This window comes from Phaethon aethereus (genome assembly GCF_964289735.1).
Source record: "Phaethon aethereus genome assembly, chromosome: 2".
Taxonomy (NCBI): Eukaryota; Metazoa; Chordata; class Aves; order Phaethontiformes; family Phaethontidae; genus Phaethon; species Phaethon aethereus.
The window spans coordinates 24,922,722-24,937,853 of record NC_138582.1 but is presented as its reverse complement, the minus strand read 5'-3'; the positions used below and the strand labels follow the sequence as shown (position 1 = coordinate 24,937,853).

Genomic DNA, 15,132 nt, shown 5'->3' with positions numbered 1-15,132 from the left:
ACAAACAATATTGGAAGGATGCCAGTGAAAGCTTAGCTTCAGCAATAGTAACAGAAGCTGCGAGCACCTTGGTCTCTCTTCTTCACCTGTATATTTTTTGGTTATAGCGTATCAGATATGTGGCCTGTTCCATTATGTAGTTAGAAGAAGAGGAAGCGGTTTCCAGTGATACCTATGGGCCCGTACCTGTAACTCTGTTTTTTTGTAAACTTCATAGATACAGTAGGCTTGGAAGTTGGCAGGGGTCACATTCCCTAAAATACAGGGTTTCCTGCTTTTATATTTGATTGCAGATTCCTGTGGTTTTTTCCTGTTGTTCCTGTTGTTTTTATGTATGTCTGGGGTCATGCTAGATAAATGCAGTTCTTCAAGAATCCGACAAATACTCTTGTGCCAAAATTTATCAACTGGCTGATTCTCTGAGAGGCATACTACATAATTTAATATCTTCAGGCAAATAAGCTTAAAGAAAAGTGTGGGAAAATCATAGCCTCAGTTTTCTACAGAACGAAGTTATCTATATACCCAAACCACTAAACAAAAACAGCTCTCTGTGGAAAAAAAAAAAGTTAACAAAAATGCATGAAACATCTGAACACATTAAATTATGAAAATAAAAGAACCCAATTATAAAATTCAAAACTTGCCATGGTGGCAGTATGTATTTGCTGTTAACTGTAGCCCTTTAATTTAATCCAATTTACTATTGTTTTTGTCTTTTTTAACTACCAGAAATGTAGAGACCTGCCAAAATTTTGGAACAAAGTTAATTTTCATACAAAAACCATTTTGGTATATATTCAGTGGGAGAGTGAGGGTGTGTAAGGAGGGTGGGGAGGAGACTGTGTCTCATTCCCACCCCCTCCATCACAGTTTGCAAGTTACAGTTTGGCAAATTAAGCGTGCCTACAGTACACACACACACAAAAAAAAGCTCTAGCTCTAAAAAAAAAAAGGGGGGGGGAATGCTTTTTATAGAGTGAAAAGACTAGAGAGCAGCAAATCAAGTCCAAGAACATCAACATTGACTTGAACTTTGACTTGAAATGTAAATAAACATATTATTAGGTTTAAATAAGTATTGTTTCTCTCTTTCCTTAACCTTTAATTGGCTTCCATTTCTTGATAGCCTCTGAAATCCGTCTGAGGATCTCAGCTAAGAGAAATTGTCCTTGGCTGGCTCCTTGCTTCACAGCTGCCTTGCTGAAGGCAGGAATAGTTTGGGTTGGAAGGGACCTTTAAAGGTCATCTAGTCCAACCCCCCTTGCAATGATCAGGGATATCTTCAACGAGATCAGGTTGCTCAGAGTCCCGTCCAACCTGACCTGGAATGTTTCCAGGGATGGGGCATCTACCACCTCTCTGGGCAACCTGTGCCAGTGGTTCACCACCCTCACTGGGAGAAATGTCTTCCTTCTATCTAGTCTAAATCTGCCCTCTTTTAGTTTAAAACCATTACCCCTTGTCCCATCACAACAGGCCCTGCTAAAAAGTCTGTCCCCATCTTTCTTATACGTCCCTTTAAGTCCTGGCAGGCTGCAATAAGGTCTTCCCGGAGTCTTCTCTTCTCCAGGCTGAACAACCCCAACTCTCTCAGCCTGTCCTCATAGAACAGGATGCCCCTGTTCCAAAGTACCATTGACTCCAACTCCAACTAGAGCATGTAAATTTTGATGAGAACAGTCATCCTAGACACAATGAAACTCGAACACAGAATCATCATCTTTTAGGGGTATTGCTCAAAGGCAAATTATGAAGGTGTGGGAAGTTATTGGAAGGCAGAGTGTCAAAGAACCATTTGGATGAGTTATACAAAAGAAACAAGAGGAAGGAAGGAGTTTGTTGGCAGAAGTTGAAAGGCTAAGAACTGATGCCATGCTGATGGCATGAAATTGCAGACCATGAAATAGGATGAGGCTTCTCTGGTGTCAGAATGAGGACCCATGAAGAAGGGTGACAGCGTTCTCAAAGTATTGTGTTCTTTCTAGCTCTGGTAGGATACATTTTCACCCCTGCTTTTAATAGCTTTACGAGAAGGCAGAGTAGATAGTTGGAGGACAGGCAGGCTAGTGTTCGAAGAGGGTGGACAAGGGTAGTCAGAGGATGACAAAATGTCTGCGTTGTTGATGGCTTCTGGCTTATGCCACTGTCGTATCAATGGAACTTGCCATTTCAGGAGAATAAGGACTGACATTGATTAGTACTGGATAAGTGGCTGCTCTGCCTACGTCCTTTCAGATGCTGGGGGACTTCCAGGCCTGACACTCTTCAAGACCATTTCCCAGTTTTCATTCCTTCCCCATACTTTTCCTTTACAAGGACAGGCACCAGCATCCTTGAAGAAACAAAACTCAGTTTTGCTTACAGTGCTGAAAAGATACCTACTTCCACGTTGCCGTCAGTGCTGCCTTGTAGGACAATTAAGTGGCACTGGAGAGAATAGAGTTTTTTGTGAAGGCAGTAGGAAATGTCTTGCAAAGGCATCGTTGGTAAGCAGTACTTGGAGTTGGGAGTCTTTGGTCAAAAAGGTCTGGCAAGAGGCAGGAAGGATTGTGCTGGGAAAGCAAATAAGGAGTGTAGCCAGGACAGCTGACCCAGACTGGCCAAAGGGATGTTCCATGCCATATGAAGTCATGCTCAGTATATAAACTGGGGGGAGTTGGCTGAGGGGCAGCAATCGCTGCCTGAGGACTGGATGAGCATCGGTCGGCGGGTGGTGAGTGGTTGCATCACTTGTTTTTCCTGGGATTTGTTTCTCTCTCTTTTTGTTGTTTTCCTTTTCATTACACTATTGTTGTTATTATTATTTATATATTTATTTACTACTTTATTTTATTGCAATTATTAAACTGTTCTTGTCTCAACCCATGAGCTTTCTTATTTTTGCCCTTTCAATTCTCTCCCCCATCCTACCGGTGGGGGGAGGATGAGCGAGCGGCTGCGTGGTACTTGGTTACTGTCTGGAGTTAAACCATGACACGGCTTTAAACACACCTTGGCGACAGTTAAGAACTTTTCATGAAACAAAGAATTCTAAAAGAGTGAAGCTGTTATAAAAATGGTGGATAAAATGGTATAGGGAAATTTCCCTCTGAGAGATCTGTTTGAAGGGAACCAGATGAAGTTCCTTTTCCTTTAACTCTGGTTGTCTGCCTGTTCTCTTCTGTGCTCTGTTACCAGTTCTCTCAGTAATGGACTCATCCATTCATCCCTTCTTTCTGTAACTTGTCTTCTGTAAGTCCATTCAGAATCTTCTTTCCTAAATTCATTTCCTTAACTCCCATTATTAGAGCTCCCTGCTCCTTCCACCCCATATGCAAATAAATATATACATACAGAGCCAAGCCTTCTTTCACTCTGACTAATCTTGCTCATTCCCTTTCATACCTGGTCCTTGTCCAGCTACTTCAGACCATTCTGTACGTGTCTGTCTCATATAGAAAGACCAGTGTTTCTCTTGGCTTAGTTTCTGGGCTATTTGCACTTCTTCTGCCTTTATGGACTCCATGAGGACCACACATTTAATTGATAGGCCTCTAAGTACCGCTTTTTTTACAGAGCAAGAACTTCATTCAGATCAAGGCGTAGGTGTTAGTTTTCTTCAATTTGTTTCTGCAGGTCTTTCATACCTCCAGCTCTGTGTCTATTCATTCATTTATGTTCACTCTCTCTGTCTGACCCTTAATAAGTGATCAAGCATTTTATAGCAGACATCTAGAAGATTTACGTAGAATAAAGACATCACATACAAAACCCATCATAGGACAATGAATATATAATATGCATTCCAATTTATTACCCCATTTGCCTTTTCATATTTACGATGCTAGCATAGATTGCACCTTTTCAGAGGTTAGTACTGTCAATATTTTCTTACTTTTTTGTTAGTTCTCTTGGAGGTAAGTTACTTGTTTTTCCTATGGGTTGAAACTCTCAATTGTCTGTCTTTCATGGTCTGTGGGCTCATTCCTATATGGCATTCACAAATCCAATGAGTAATACCTTTTTTAAGTCTGACTTGTGCACTGTTACCTAATGCCATATTCATGGTTCCTTGACACATTATGACTAATATTTAAGGAAATCTTCCCAATTATAACAGCACTTCCTTTCTGTACACTAATGAAACACTTCTTGTAGAGAATGTTTTCTTCATGAACTCTTTTGCAAAAAACCACGCATTTTTTTATTTGCTGTTCATCAGCCGATGATTAGTAATGATAGCGCTAATCTCTAATCCTAGAGATTTACAAAATTGAACTACTTAATTTTTAGAAACAGCAGCTTTAATTTAAGTAACTGCCAGCATATCTTTTTTTTTAAACAGATTTCTTTAATACAGTCATCACAGATTTGTACATAGACAGTTTTGCACATACCGGAATTACGTGCTAGGTAGTTACATTCATAATGATGTATTAGATAGATTAATAGTCTTGAACCACGGTAAAGTTAGAATTGGACTCATATTTCTTTGTTTTCCTCTTCACAAATGGTATCTCAAGAGCAAAAGCCCACCATCATTTGAATAACATTTCATAAAGCAAAATCTTATTTCTCAGTGCATAAAACACATGTTGCAGTTTGCTAGATTTAGTTTAGTTTAACAATGATGGTATCTTCAAAAGTTGCACAAGTTTATAGTTATATATAATGTTATGGAAGTACCACTGGTTTTTCTTAAAACTTAATTGATGAGAGTAGGGTTTTTCTTTCTTTTCTTTCTGAATTGTGTAATATCACTGTGGAAAGAGTATTATAGTGCTATGTACCATCTCCCCCAATCAGTCGTTAGCCTGAAGGTTTGTCTTAATTGAGCTATGGCCTGATTTTTTTTTCCTTCATTTGTTTTCAAAACTGAGATGAGGAGATTGAAATATATATACTGCACTAAGAAACCTCCTGTTAATAGCAGCTAGCTTTGTGCATCTCTGGAGTCTAACAGTTTTTCAAAAGATGATCACCTATGACTCTACAGGTAGTCTGTTCAGAGCTGTAAGCAATAATGCCTCATATAATAAATAGAAAATAAATAGAATCACAGAATCACTAGGTTGGAAAGGACCTTCAAGATCATCAAGTCCAACCATTAATCCAGCGCCACCATGTCCCCTAAACCATGTCCTGAAGCGCCACATCCACACGTTTTTTGAACACTTCCAGAGATGGCGACTCCACCACCTCCCTGGGCAGCCTGTTCCAATGCCTGACCACTCTCTCGGTGAAGAAATTTTTCCTAATATCCAATCTAAACCTCCCCTGGCGCAACTTGAGGCCATTTCCTCTTGTCCTATCACTAGTTACTTGGGAGAAGAGGCCAACACCCTCATCGCCACAACCCCCTTTCAGGTAGTTGTAGAGAGCGATAAGGTCTCCCCTCAGCCTCCTCTTCTCCAGACTGAACAACCCCAGCTCCCTCAGCCGCTCCTCATGAGACTTGTGCTCCAGACCCCTCACCAGCTTTGTTGCCCTTCTCTGGACACGCTCCAGCACCTCAACATCCTTCTTGTAGTGAGGGGCCCAAAACTGAACACAGTATTCAAGATGCGACCTCACCAGTGCCGAGTACAGAGGCACGATCACTTCCCTGCTCCTGCTGGCCACACTTGCTGATACAGGCCAGGATGCTGTTGGCCTCCTTGGCCACCTGGGCACACTGCCGGCTCATGTTCAGCCGGCTGTCAACCAGCACCCCCACGTCCCTTTCCACCAGGCAGCTCTGCAGCCACTCCTCCCCAAGCCTGTAGCGTTGCATGGGGTTGTTGTGGCCGAAGTGCAGGACCCTGCACTTGGCCTTATTAAACCTCATACAGTTGACCTCTGCCCATCGATCCAGCCTGTCCAGATCCCTCTGCAGAGCCCAGATTCAGAAATACACCTCGGATCCTTTCATGCATTTTGATTAATGCAAAGCCACCATCACCAGAGATATTTGAAGGTGAATTGAATCTTAATTTTAATTCCAACACTTCATATTACATGTCTTGAACTGGTCCAGCTAACATGTGTTAGTTGCACAAGCTCTCCCTTCCTCATGTGAATGAATATCTGGAGAGGTAAGTTCTTTATATCAGCTATTGACAGTGTAGATGGTTTCTTACCAATTGTAGCAGGTATCACTGAGTTTTTCAAGGGTAAAGGTTACTGCACACAGATAAAGTACCTGTGCTGTTTCTCTCTGTGTCCTCTAAGAGTTTTGCTAGGACTAAAAAAAAAAAAAAAAAAAAAAAAATCAGTAAATGCTACTATGAGTGACACAGAGCTGAAAGCATGAAGTGGAAGCTGTGTTTTAGTATTTCTCTGAAAAGGCAAGTGGTATAGGTAATCATATTCTTCATTATGCAATAATTTCTAAAAGCACAATGTCAGCTGGTGTGTATTACATAGCCAAAATGGATTGTGTACAAAACTTTTGTAAGATTTTGACCTACCTTCTTGTCTCCTCTTATGGTTGGGTTGGTGATAAGAGAACATGTATACATGATAGAAATCCTGTAATTAAACTGTAGGCCTGAGTTGATTGAAAATGTGATTATTAACAGAAATGCTTCCATATGACCTATGTCATTTGGTTTGGGATGAGTTCTACCCGTGCAGAAAATAGATTGCTAACAGAATTTCCATACTCGCATTCTCCAGTCTTGGACTGAAGAAAGAGTCAAGTACTGTCAGATTTTAAATTTTGCTACTGAAGGTAAGTTTGTTCTTGGACATGTGAAGCTGAAGTGAGTGCATTGTCATTTCTTGCCCGACAGGTTGAAATGGGTTCAGTCAAGCTCCAGTGCTTTCTGTGCAGGTCTGATTCCAGGGTGTCTTCCATATAAATCATCTCGGTTAATCATTAGATAAATCTCAAAATTCCCGAACATGTTGTTCATCATAATTTACAATTCCCAATCCCCGAAACCTTCGTTGAAAGTTAAGACTTGGGTTGTTTATTGATCTGTAAATCTTAGAAACAACTTGGTCTTAATGGATCAAAGTGACAATACACTGTTCTTTTCCTTTTGTGCTTGAATAATGACAAAAACTTGCAACACTTGGTGGAGTTGCAACTGAAGATACTGGTGGATTTTTAGTGGCTTCTCATTGACATTAGTGACTTTTTTGTGTCTGTTGCATTCAGTTTAATAGGCTGTAAACCCTAGGAACTGATGAGCAATTATATGTTTGCATCTTTTCTTTCCTATTTGGAGTCAGTAAGTTCCAGTAAAGAAGCAGGGTGAAGTCCTGTTGGCTATTTTAGTTGTGCCACCAAGAATTATCAGAATGAGTCTGCAGGGCTCTGATAAGCCCTCGTAGCAGGATTTTCAGTATAGCTTTCATTTGTCATGTTCTTATCCTAAAAACATTAACCTTTGTGTCTTCTTTGTTGAGCCCTTAAGGTTTTAGGGAATGAATGGATATTACTGATGGCAAAGATGCTTCTACAAGCTCATTTATAAACAGATTGTGTAATTAAGAATATAGCAAATGACAATCACCTTTTTTAAATAACAGAAATATTTAAAAAGTGGCAACTAAAATGTTTCCAATTCTTATAAAAAGCAATTATTTTGAAAAATCACTTTCCCAGGGAAGCACATAGAAGGAGGGGAAAAAACCCAACCCCCAAACCAGTGTGTATGTAGTATAGAAGTGTTATGGTGAAACTGGGTGGCTCTTCATTTGGCACTTGCAACAGCTCTTTCTTCGTTTGCCTTTCAGATATGCACAAGCCTGCTTATCCCCTTTCCCATTTCATCTCCGAATGTTCCCATCAGCCTTTGTTTTTGCATTGATGATAGTATTCCATTACTATAGAGTTAAAAAGGAGGAAAGAGTAAAAGAGGAAAGCTCACAATGCTGAGTGGAACTACGTCATGGAATCTTACAGTTTTACTATATAATCTTGGTCAAAGTCTATTACCTCTGCCTAAAAAAGGGGGAATATATTTTGGTTTATTTTTTCTGATATTAGAAAATGGCTTAATTCAAATACACTGTCACTAAGTCTGTATTTATATGTATATAGTTTGGGCACCTACATCAATCTAGACAGAAGAAAAAAAGAGGAGTGGTGGAAAGCAGTACTTTTTCTTCTCAGCTATTACATCTGTTTCGTAGGGTGATTCTCTTCAGGGTGGTGATGATTCTCCGTTCTCTGACTCCATTACATTGGAACAAACAACAAGTAATATCGGCGTCTCAAGTGGCCGTGTCAGCCTATGGATGCAGTGGATGTTGCCAAAAATTACTATAAAATTGTTTGCTCCTGATCCTAGAAATAATGGCACAGGTATTCAGCATTTTTCCCCTGATATACTATTGTAAATTCCATACATTATTTTGCAGCACAATATTAGCTATTTAGAGCATTTATTGACAATATCAAACACTGTAATGCAGAAATAGTGGGTTGAATCTATTTTTAAACTAGAGCGACAAGCTGTAGTGAGGTTAGTGCACGTAATCAGTATTCAGTGTTGTTCTTTGGCATAAAGTTCCCCCTCCGTGTGGAAAGATGATTATATGAAATTGTAAATAAGTTGGTTATTTTACTTAATAGAGAGCTGCATTTATTGCCTTAGAAGCAATGATGTTTCATTTTGATTTAGTAGTATGTTTTGTGTATGTCCACGTAGAGACATGTAGTTTTGTATTGATAATTTCAAATTTAAATTTAACATAATCATCATAGTATAATCCTTAAAGTAATAGGAAGTTTGATATGGAGTTCAACATAGAAGTTTCAACTTCTGTGTTGAAAAGAGAGATCTATGTGGTACATAGCGTCTCTTTTTTTCTTTGAAATTAAAGTTGAATTATCATCTGGACAGTAATTGAAAAGAATTCGGATTCTATAAGTGTACTGCAGGACTTCAAATTTTTTTTGTTAGGAAACACTTGCTTATCAATTAACATTGTTACACAAATGTGAAAAAATAAGGAGGCTAATTATTAAAGCTAATTTTCACGGTGTACTTGAACATTGGATTTCAGAAAAAACTATTTACATGAAAGAAAGACATCTCAAGTATTGTTAGAGTAAATATCTTGGCAAATACTTTTTTATGTTTCTTTTGGGAATTATACCATGAACACCTGAACTAAACCCCCAATATATAAGCCTTTCTACACACTTGTGTAAAAAAGTTTGGATTCTAGGATTTTTTTACTGGTTCCTATCCGTGCGACACTTGAATCAGAAGGTGCTTTATGAAAAAACTCTAAGTAGAAGTAGCATCATCATATTTACAAAATAGAACGTCTCAGGTAGATTTCTTGCTTAAAAACTTGCAAGTTTTGGATTAATAACTGATATTTTTTATTTTCTTTTACTGTTACAGAAGTTTGCGTTGTCAGTGAATTAGAAGATCTCAGTGCCTCAGTGGATATGCAGGATGTCTATACCAAAATCAAATGTAAAATAGAAAGCTTCAATATTGATCATTACAGAAACAGGTAATTCCTGGGAGTTGTTCTGCTTTAATTTCAAGCTGAAAGAAGGCGGCAGGTGGTTTTTTTTCCTTAATTCTTAAGTTGAATTTAAGGTAATTGTTCAGTTTCAGTGACATTTTAACCTTTTAAGTAAAAAAATAAGAATTACATTTTCTCAGAATTGCATCTGATTCCAAAGAAATATATAGGAATCAGTACAAATCAGGAGAGCATTTTTTCACCCTTACTGCTCTGTTGGTCCATTAGACAAAAGTCTTTCACTCTAGCTAAAATTTGGAATGCGAAATTACTTAAATATTGCTTCACAATGTGTTGGCAAGTGACAATATTTAAAGATCTGTGGTACTGTACTGTTAGATATTGAAAAGAAGTTTCTAAAAAATGGAGCTGTTTATTTTGCTGTGGCTTAGCAACACCATAATTCTGGGAACTAAGCTGGTTATCTGTGTTCATGTGACAAGGCACAGTGCTATGCAGGCACGCCCAAGTAAAATTTCTGCAAGATTATCGTCAATATTATGTACGTTTAGAGTAGGTAGTTAGGCCTACTGTATGTCTTGCAACTTTAGCAAGTCTTGTAAGTTGAATAGTTTGCTGCACCAGTGTGACTGTTCATTTGGCGCCCAGGCGCATGGTTCTGTAGAGAGATTGCGTGTGCCACCTTCTAGCTTGTATTGGCCATGAACACGCTAGTCTTGACAAAATAAGAGAGAGCCTATGTAGTCTTTGCTCAGCTGGCCAACAGCGTTTGCCATTACAGATCGACAGATTCCATTATGGGAGACAGAAATTAAGAGAAAATAGAATAGTTGTTGTGTTAGTCCCCAAGAGGAAAAAAAAAAAATACTTCAAAGCTTCAGAACATTTTTTGGCATTGAAAATGACAAAATATTTAGGAGCACAAATCATTTTGACTTAGGAGCTAATGTCTGCAAGGTCTTATTGGACACTCATTTTTCTCTATGTACAATAGGAAGGAGATTTAGTATCAACTTAGCGAAGTTACCAACTTTCTGAGACTTCTTCTGATCAGCTGTCTAAAACAAAAATTTTAATTCCCATTCTTTTGCCCGAGTTAAAAATGCAGTTATTGTTTGTACATATTGTAATATTTGATCATCATCAAAATGTGTACTTTTAAAAAAATGAAGTCATGATGCTTTAAAATCCTTTGGAATCCCAGTAGCTAGGTGCTCTTAACAAGCTTCTTTGTCCACAGATTCTATGGAAAGCCTGAGAGAAGGTACTTCACTCCCAGGAGCCTCATTTTCCATTAGAAATGTTTTCAACTTCAGTGTATTCTTGTTTGCTAAAGTTATATGGAGGTTTTTTTTTTTTTAAAAAAAAGGTTATTCCACTTGACAAAATTGTTACTCTTCTCATATTTCATAATCTCTTCAGAGTACCTTTCTCTATCTTAAAATCTCTGTGGACTAAAACCAAAGCAGAGAATAGATAAGGTGAACATTCTGTCTTCCAGGCCAGGGGGAGACTGGCACTCAGGACATTTTGAAGGAGTATTTCTACAATGCAGAGAAAAGCTTTTGGTGAGACTTCTTTAGTAAACTAAGGTGTTTACCTGAATAACTCTTCATAAGCAACATATTTTTCTTCATTCTTACATATGTTAAAAAGAATGATTACAAGAACTCTAGTACAAAGCACATTTTAATATTTAATAGCTCATTTTTTCTAAAAAATACTATGATTTTGTAGTGTATATGAGTACAACTTTTCATTCACAGTTTCTTTGTTCTTGTAATCATTCTCCTCCTCATTCTAATAAAGCTATCCACTGAAAATCCAGGGGTAAGTCCTTTTTCTGTATGCAGGATTTTACTATACTTTTATTCTCATGTGTCTTGACCTCTTGCTGTCAGTCTTTACAGAATTTTACAAAGTTTCTTTTTTTTAATCATTTTTTTGCTTGATCTGATTGGATTTCAGCTTTTTAGGAAAAGGTGTGGCATAGGCTTTATCTTGCAGTTACATAGAACCATGCAAGTTTAATATAATTTTCTCTTTGCTTATAGCATTTTTTCTTTTTTTTTTTTTCCTCTCCCTTCCCCACTTCCATGCCTCGTTCATTACTTCAAGCCTCGGGGAAGATTCTTGGTCTCTGGGGCAATATGGAGGTGTGTTCCTTTCCTGTACTGACAAGCTGAACAGACGTACCTTGTTGGTTCGACCCATCAGCAAGCAGGACCCTTTCAGTAATTTCTCTGGCTTCTTTCCTTCTGTAAGAATCTTTTTAAAAAATTTTTACTACAGAACTTCCACTAATAAATGCCAGTTGGAGTAAAAAAAAAAATCTCAAATGGCTTTAGTTTCTTGTCACCTAGATGATTTTTTTTGTACTGAATATATTTATTACTTATACTGATTATATTAGTTGTGTTATTTCCCTCTTATCCTTCAGTAATAGTTGTCAGTCATTTTTTAGTAGATATGGGAATGAGGGTTGATGGTTCACAACCTGTTACATTACAGAAGTCCCCTAAAGTCTGAAATGGGATTCGTTTATGTTAAAAGTAAGCATATACAGTAATGTTTGGAGACCAAATATATAAAAGCTGGTACTGAACACTATTTTATTCTTGTATTGTATGCAACAATTAACAATTTCATATTTGAGTCTTTCTTTTGAATTCCTGGGACATTACTTGCTGATTCAGAATATCTCAATGTGAGATATTTAACCCCTTTTTTTTCTAACCTGTTTATCCTTGAAAGACTTTATATGTTATAACATTGGGCTTTTTATCTTAACAAATGTACGAATCTTTTTATGTTAGTGGAAGTTCTGTGTGGTCTGATTTATTTTCATCGTGTATATTGATTGGCAATACTTTCTCTTATTCTGTTTGTTTCAGTTCTTATAGGAAATTAACTTGTTAATTAATTTGTTTTAATTCCCTTAATCTTAAAAGCTTCCAGTTTTTCAGAATTTAAGCTATGTATCCTGTTTATTTAAGAAAGAGATGTTGTTCTTCTATTAACAAGGTTTAAATTACATTAAATTGTTTTTAATCAAATTTAAGATGCTGAAAGAAGCAACTCCTTGCAAAATGTAGTTGCTTTCATTTGTGCTTATGTGATTAAAGCTAATATTTAAACAAAACTTTAACTGCTATGAAAATGTTTATTACACTGTTAAAGTAATGGTTTTGCTAGTTATTATTTTTACCTTTTTCACTCAATAAGAATGTATGAAATATGAAAACTGTACAGTCTTCTGGGAGCTAAGCATCTAAATATCGTGTTTATCTAGGAAATATCCCCTCCTAAGTGAGGGAATCTGCTATTTCTAAAGTACAGTGCAATGCATTTTTATTTAAGTGATGTGCTTTAGCACATGGTAGAGCTATTCTCTTTAAATACTCAGAGGTGATGAAGGGAAAAAAACAGCTCAATTTTTAGAGTATTTAGTTGACTATGGCTGGTTTATACATCCATGTTTGGATGGAGTGAAGCTATCTCAGCACCCAGACTTTATTTTAGCACCTATGTTGTTGAACAATGCAAGTCAGTGACATCTACTTCTACAATGTCTAAAATGAAAGACAAATCAAAATATTTTAACTGTGTGAAAAATTATCACAAGATGTTTGCTAAATTTTGACTCTTAAACTTATGGCAGTGTGGCTGATTGGATTTGAATTTCATACAACATACATAATAGGAAAAGAAAAAAAATGTTTAGCAATTCATAGTTATAGCTGACACAATACAGTGAAGTGTGGACACGTTCTGGACAATTGTCCATTCAAAAAAAATGAAAGAAATTTTTTTCTACTATTCAGAAACAGTGGAAAGCTATTAGAAAACATAGAACCTTAAACATCCCTAACAGGGAATATAATGTATGTTATATGTGTACATTTTTGCAGCAGGCTTTTTTTTTTTCCTTGAAACAGACAACTGCAAAACTTTTAGATGGCTCACACCAGCAACATGGATTTCTTTCTCTCACTTATACCAAAGCTGTGACAAAAAATGTCCGGCACAAACTGATATCAAGAAATGAACGAAGAACATTCCATAAGCTATCAGAAGGTCACACTGATGGTTCTCCTCATTTTCTTCATGAGATCCTTCTATCTGCTCAAGCCTTTGATGTGGTCCTCTGTTTTCCTTTGCTTAATGCAATTGCAAGCATTTTTCAAGCCAGGTTGCCGAGGAGTCAAAAGGAGAAAAGAAAATCACCAGGCCAACCTATGAGGACTCATGCTCTAACTTCCCGCAACTTGCCTCTGATTTATATCAACACTGGTGTAATAAGAGTCTTCTTTCCCAAAAATGAGGAAGATCGTCATACTGCAGAAGGTACAGTATTTTATGTTAGAGATTTTTTTGCTGTTCAGTATTGTAGACAAATACTCTAACTTACTTAAATTGCTGACCATAGCTAGGGCTTTCAGTTTTAAGGGTCAGAGTTAGGAAACATCTAACATTCATGCTAAATTTTTTAGGTATTTATTTGATCTTTGCTTTCCCAGTACCTATAGAGTTTGCATTTAGAAATATGATTATTAAAAAAAATGGTCAAGAATTGTGGAAAGAGAACTTAACCTAATTCTGCAGTGGTGATTCTTGTGTCAGCTCTCATTATGTTGCTGCCTGTTCAGTCTTCCATAGACACCTGCTCCAGCGATGGAGTGCAAGCAGGGAGCCTTAGCGCTTGTGGAAATTGGCACCTAGAAAACTGTGGAATAGTGAAGCAGGTAGATAGTTTGGAGAAAGTTATTAAAACGCACCGTGTGATTGATGCCCAGCAGATGCTATAGTTTATAATTTATTTAGTAAGTCTTAGTTGAAACTATTCAGACTCCTTGACGGAAGAGGATTTCAGGTGTTTACAGAGGTGTGGATAGTGTAAACTGTTCTTTCAAACAACAGTAAGTAGCCATTTGATCTATAAATAATACTTTTTTCTGTAAGAGTTGTTTTCCCTTCATACATAAAATATATTTGCATCCCTGTTACAATCTTTATATATAAATAAAGAGATGCCGATGTTAAAATTACACTTCGTAACAGCTAGTGGGAATGCGATCACTTCCGTTACCAACAATTCTTTCAGAGATTAAAAAGAAAGCGAAAGATTGTTTTACTGGTATCATGGTATGTTTACCTAAGTCCTATAGGTATGGGGTTTTTTTCTACCATTGTATACAATAGCACACAATATAATCCTAAGAGTATAGTCTTTACATTTTTCTCACAACCTAATTGCAAGAAGTGCAGACAGTGAGAATTTACATAGATCATTTTTTTGCCAGCATCCTCTATAACTTTCCAACTGGGAATGTGAAAACACAGGAAGATAAAATTAGACTGGCTGTGTTGGCAAGAAAGAATTATGATTCTGGTTGGAAGGGAGTTCTAGGGCATGCTGTCAAGGAATTTTTTTTTTAAGTATGTTTTTGTAGCTCTGTAGCTGTATATTTCATTAAAAAGAAATTATAAAAAACTTTGTCTCGTTGCTATCCCTTGCTTGAAAATGTGTGCAAGGAACAGAATTGCCATGGGTAAACATGGATGTAGGAAGAAAAACTATGTATGCTTTTAAAGAATTATACAAAAAATTAGCTTTCTTACATTAATAAGAAAGCCAGCTAACCTCTTCCACTGGAAAATTCTGAAATATCATCACTATGAAATTCCGTACCATTCTCCCTTCATTTCTTC

At 37.2% G+C, this 15,132-nt stretch overlaps 1 protein-coding gene across 1 annotated transcript in view; it reads left to right on the top strand.

The window, feature by feature from the left end:
* Positions 1-15,132, top strand: part of VPS13B (vacuolar protein sorting 13 homolog B) — a gene marked incomplete at both ends in the record, with an annotated part of 485,525 nt that overhangs the window by 268,466 nt on the left and 201,927 nt on the right. Inside the window, 4 exons of the mRNA XM_081996267.1 lie at positions 8,107-8,278; positions 9,330-9,444; positions 11,539-11,680; positions 13,359-13,767. Of these exons, the coding sequence (XP_081852393.1) occupies positions 8,107-8,278; positions 9,330-9,444; positions 11,539-11,680; positions 13,359-13,767 (838 nt within the window). The remainder of the gene's footprint in view (positions 1-8,106; positions 8,279-9,329; positions 9,445-11,538; positions 11,681-13,358; positions 13,768-15,132) is intronic.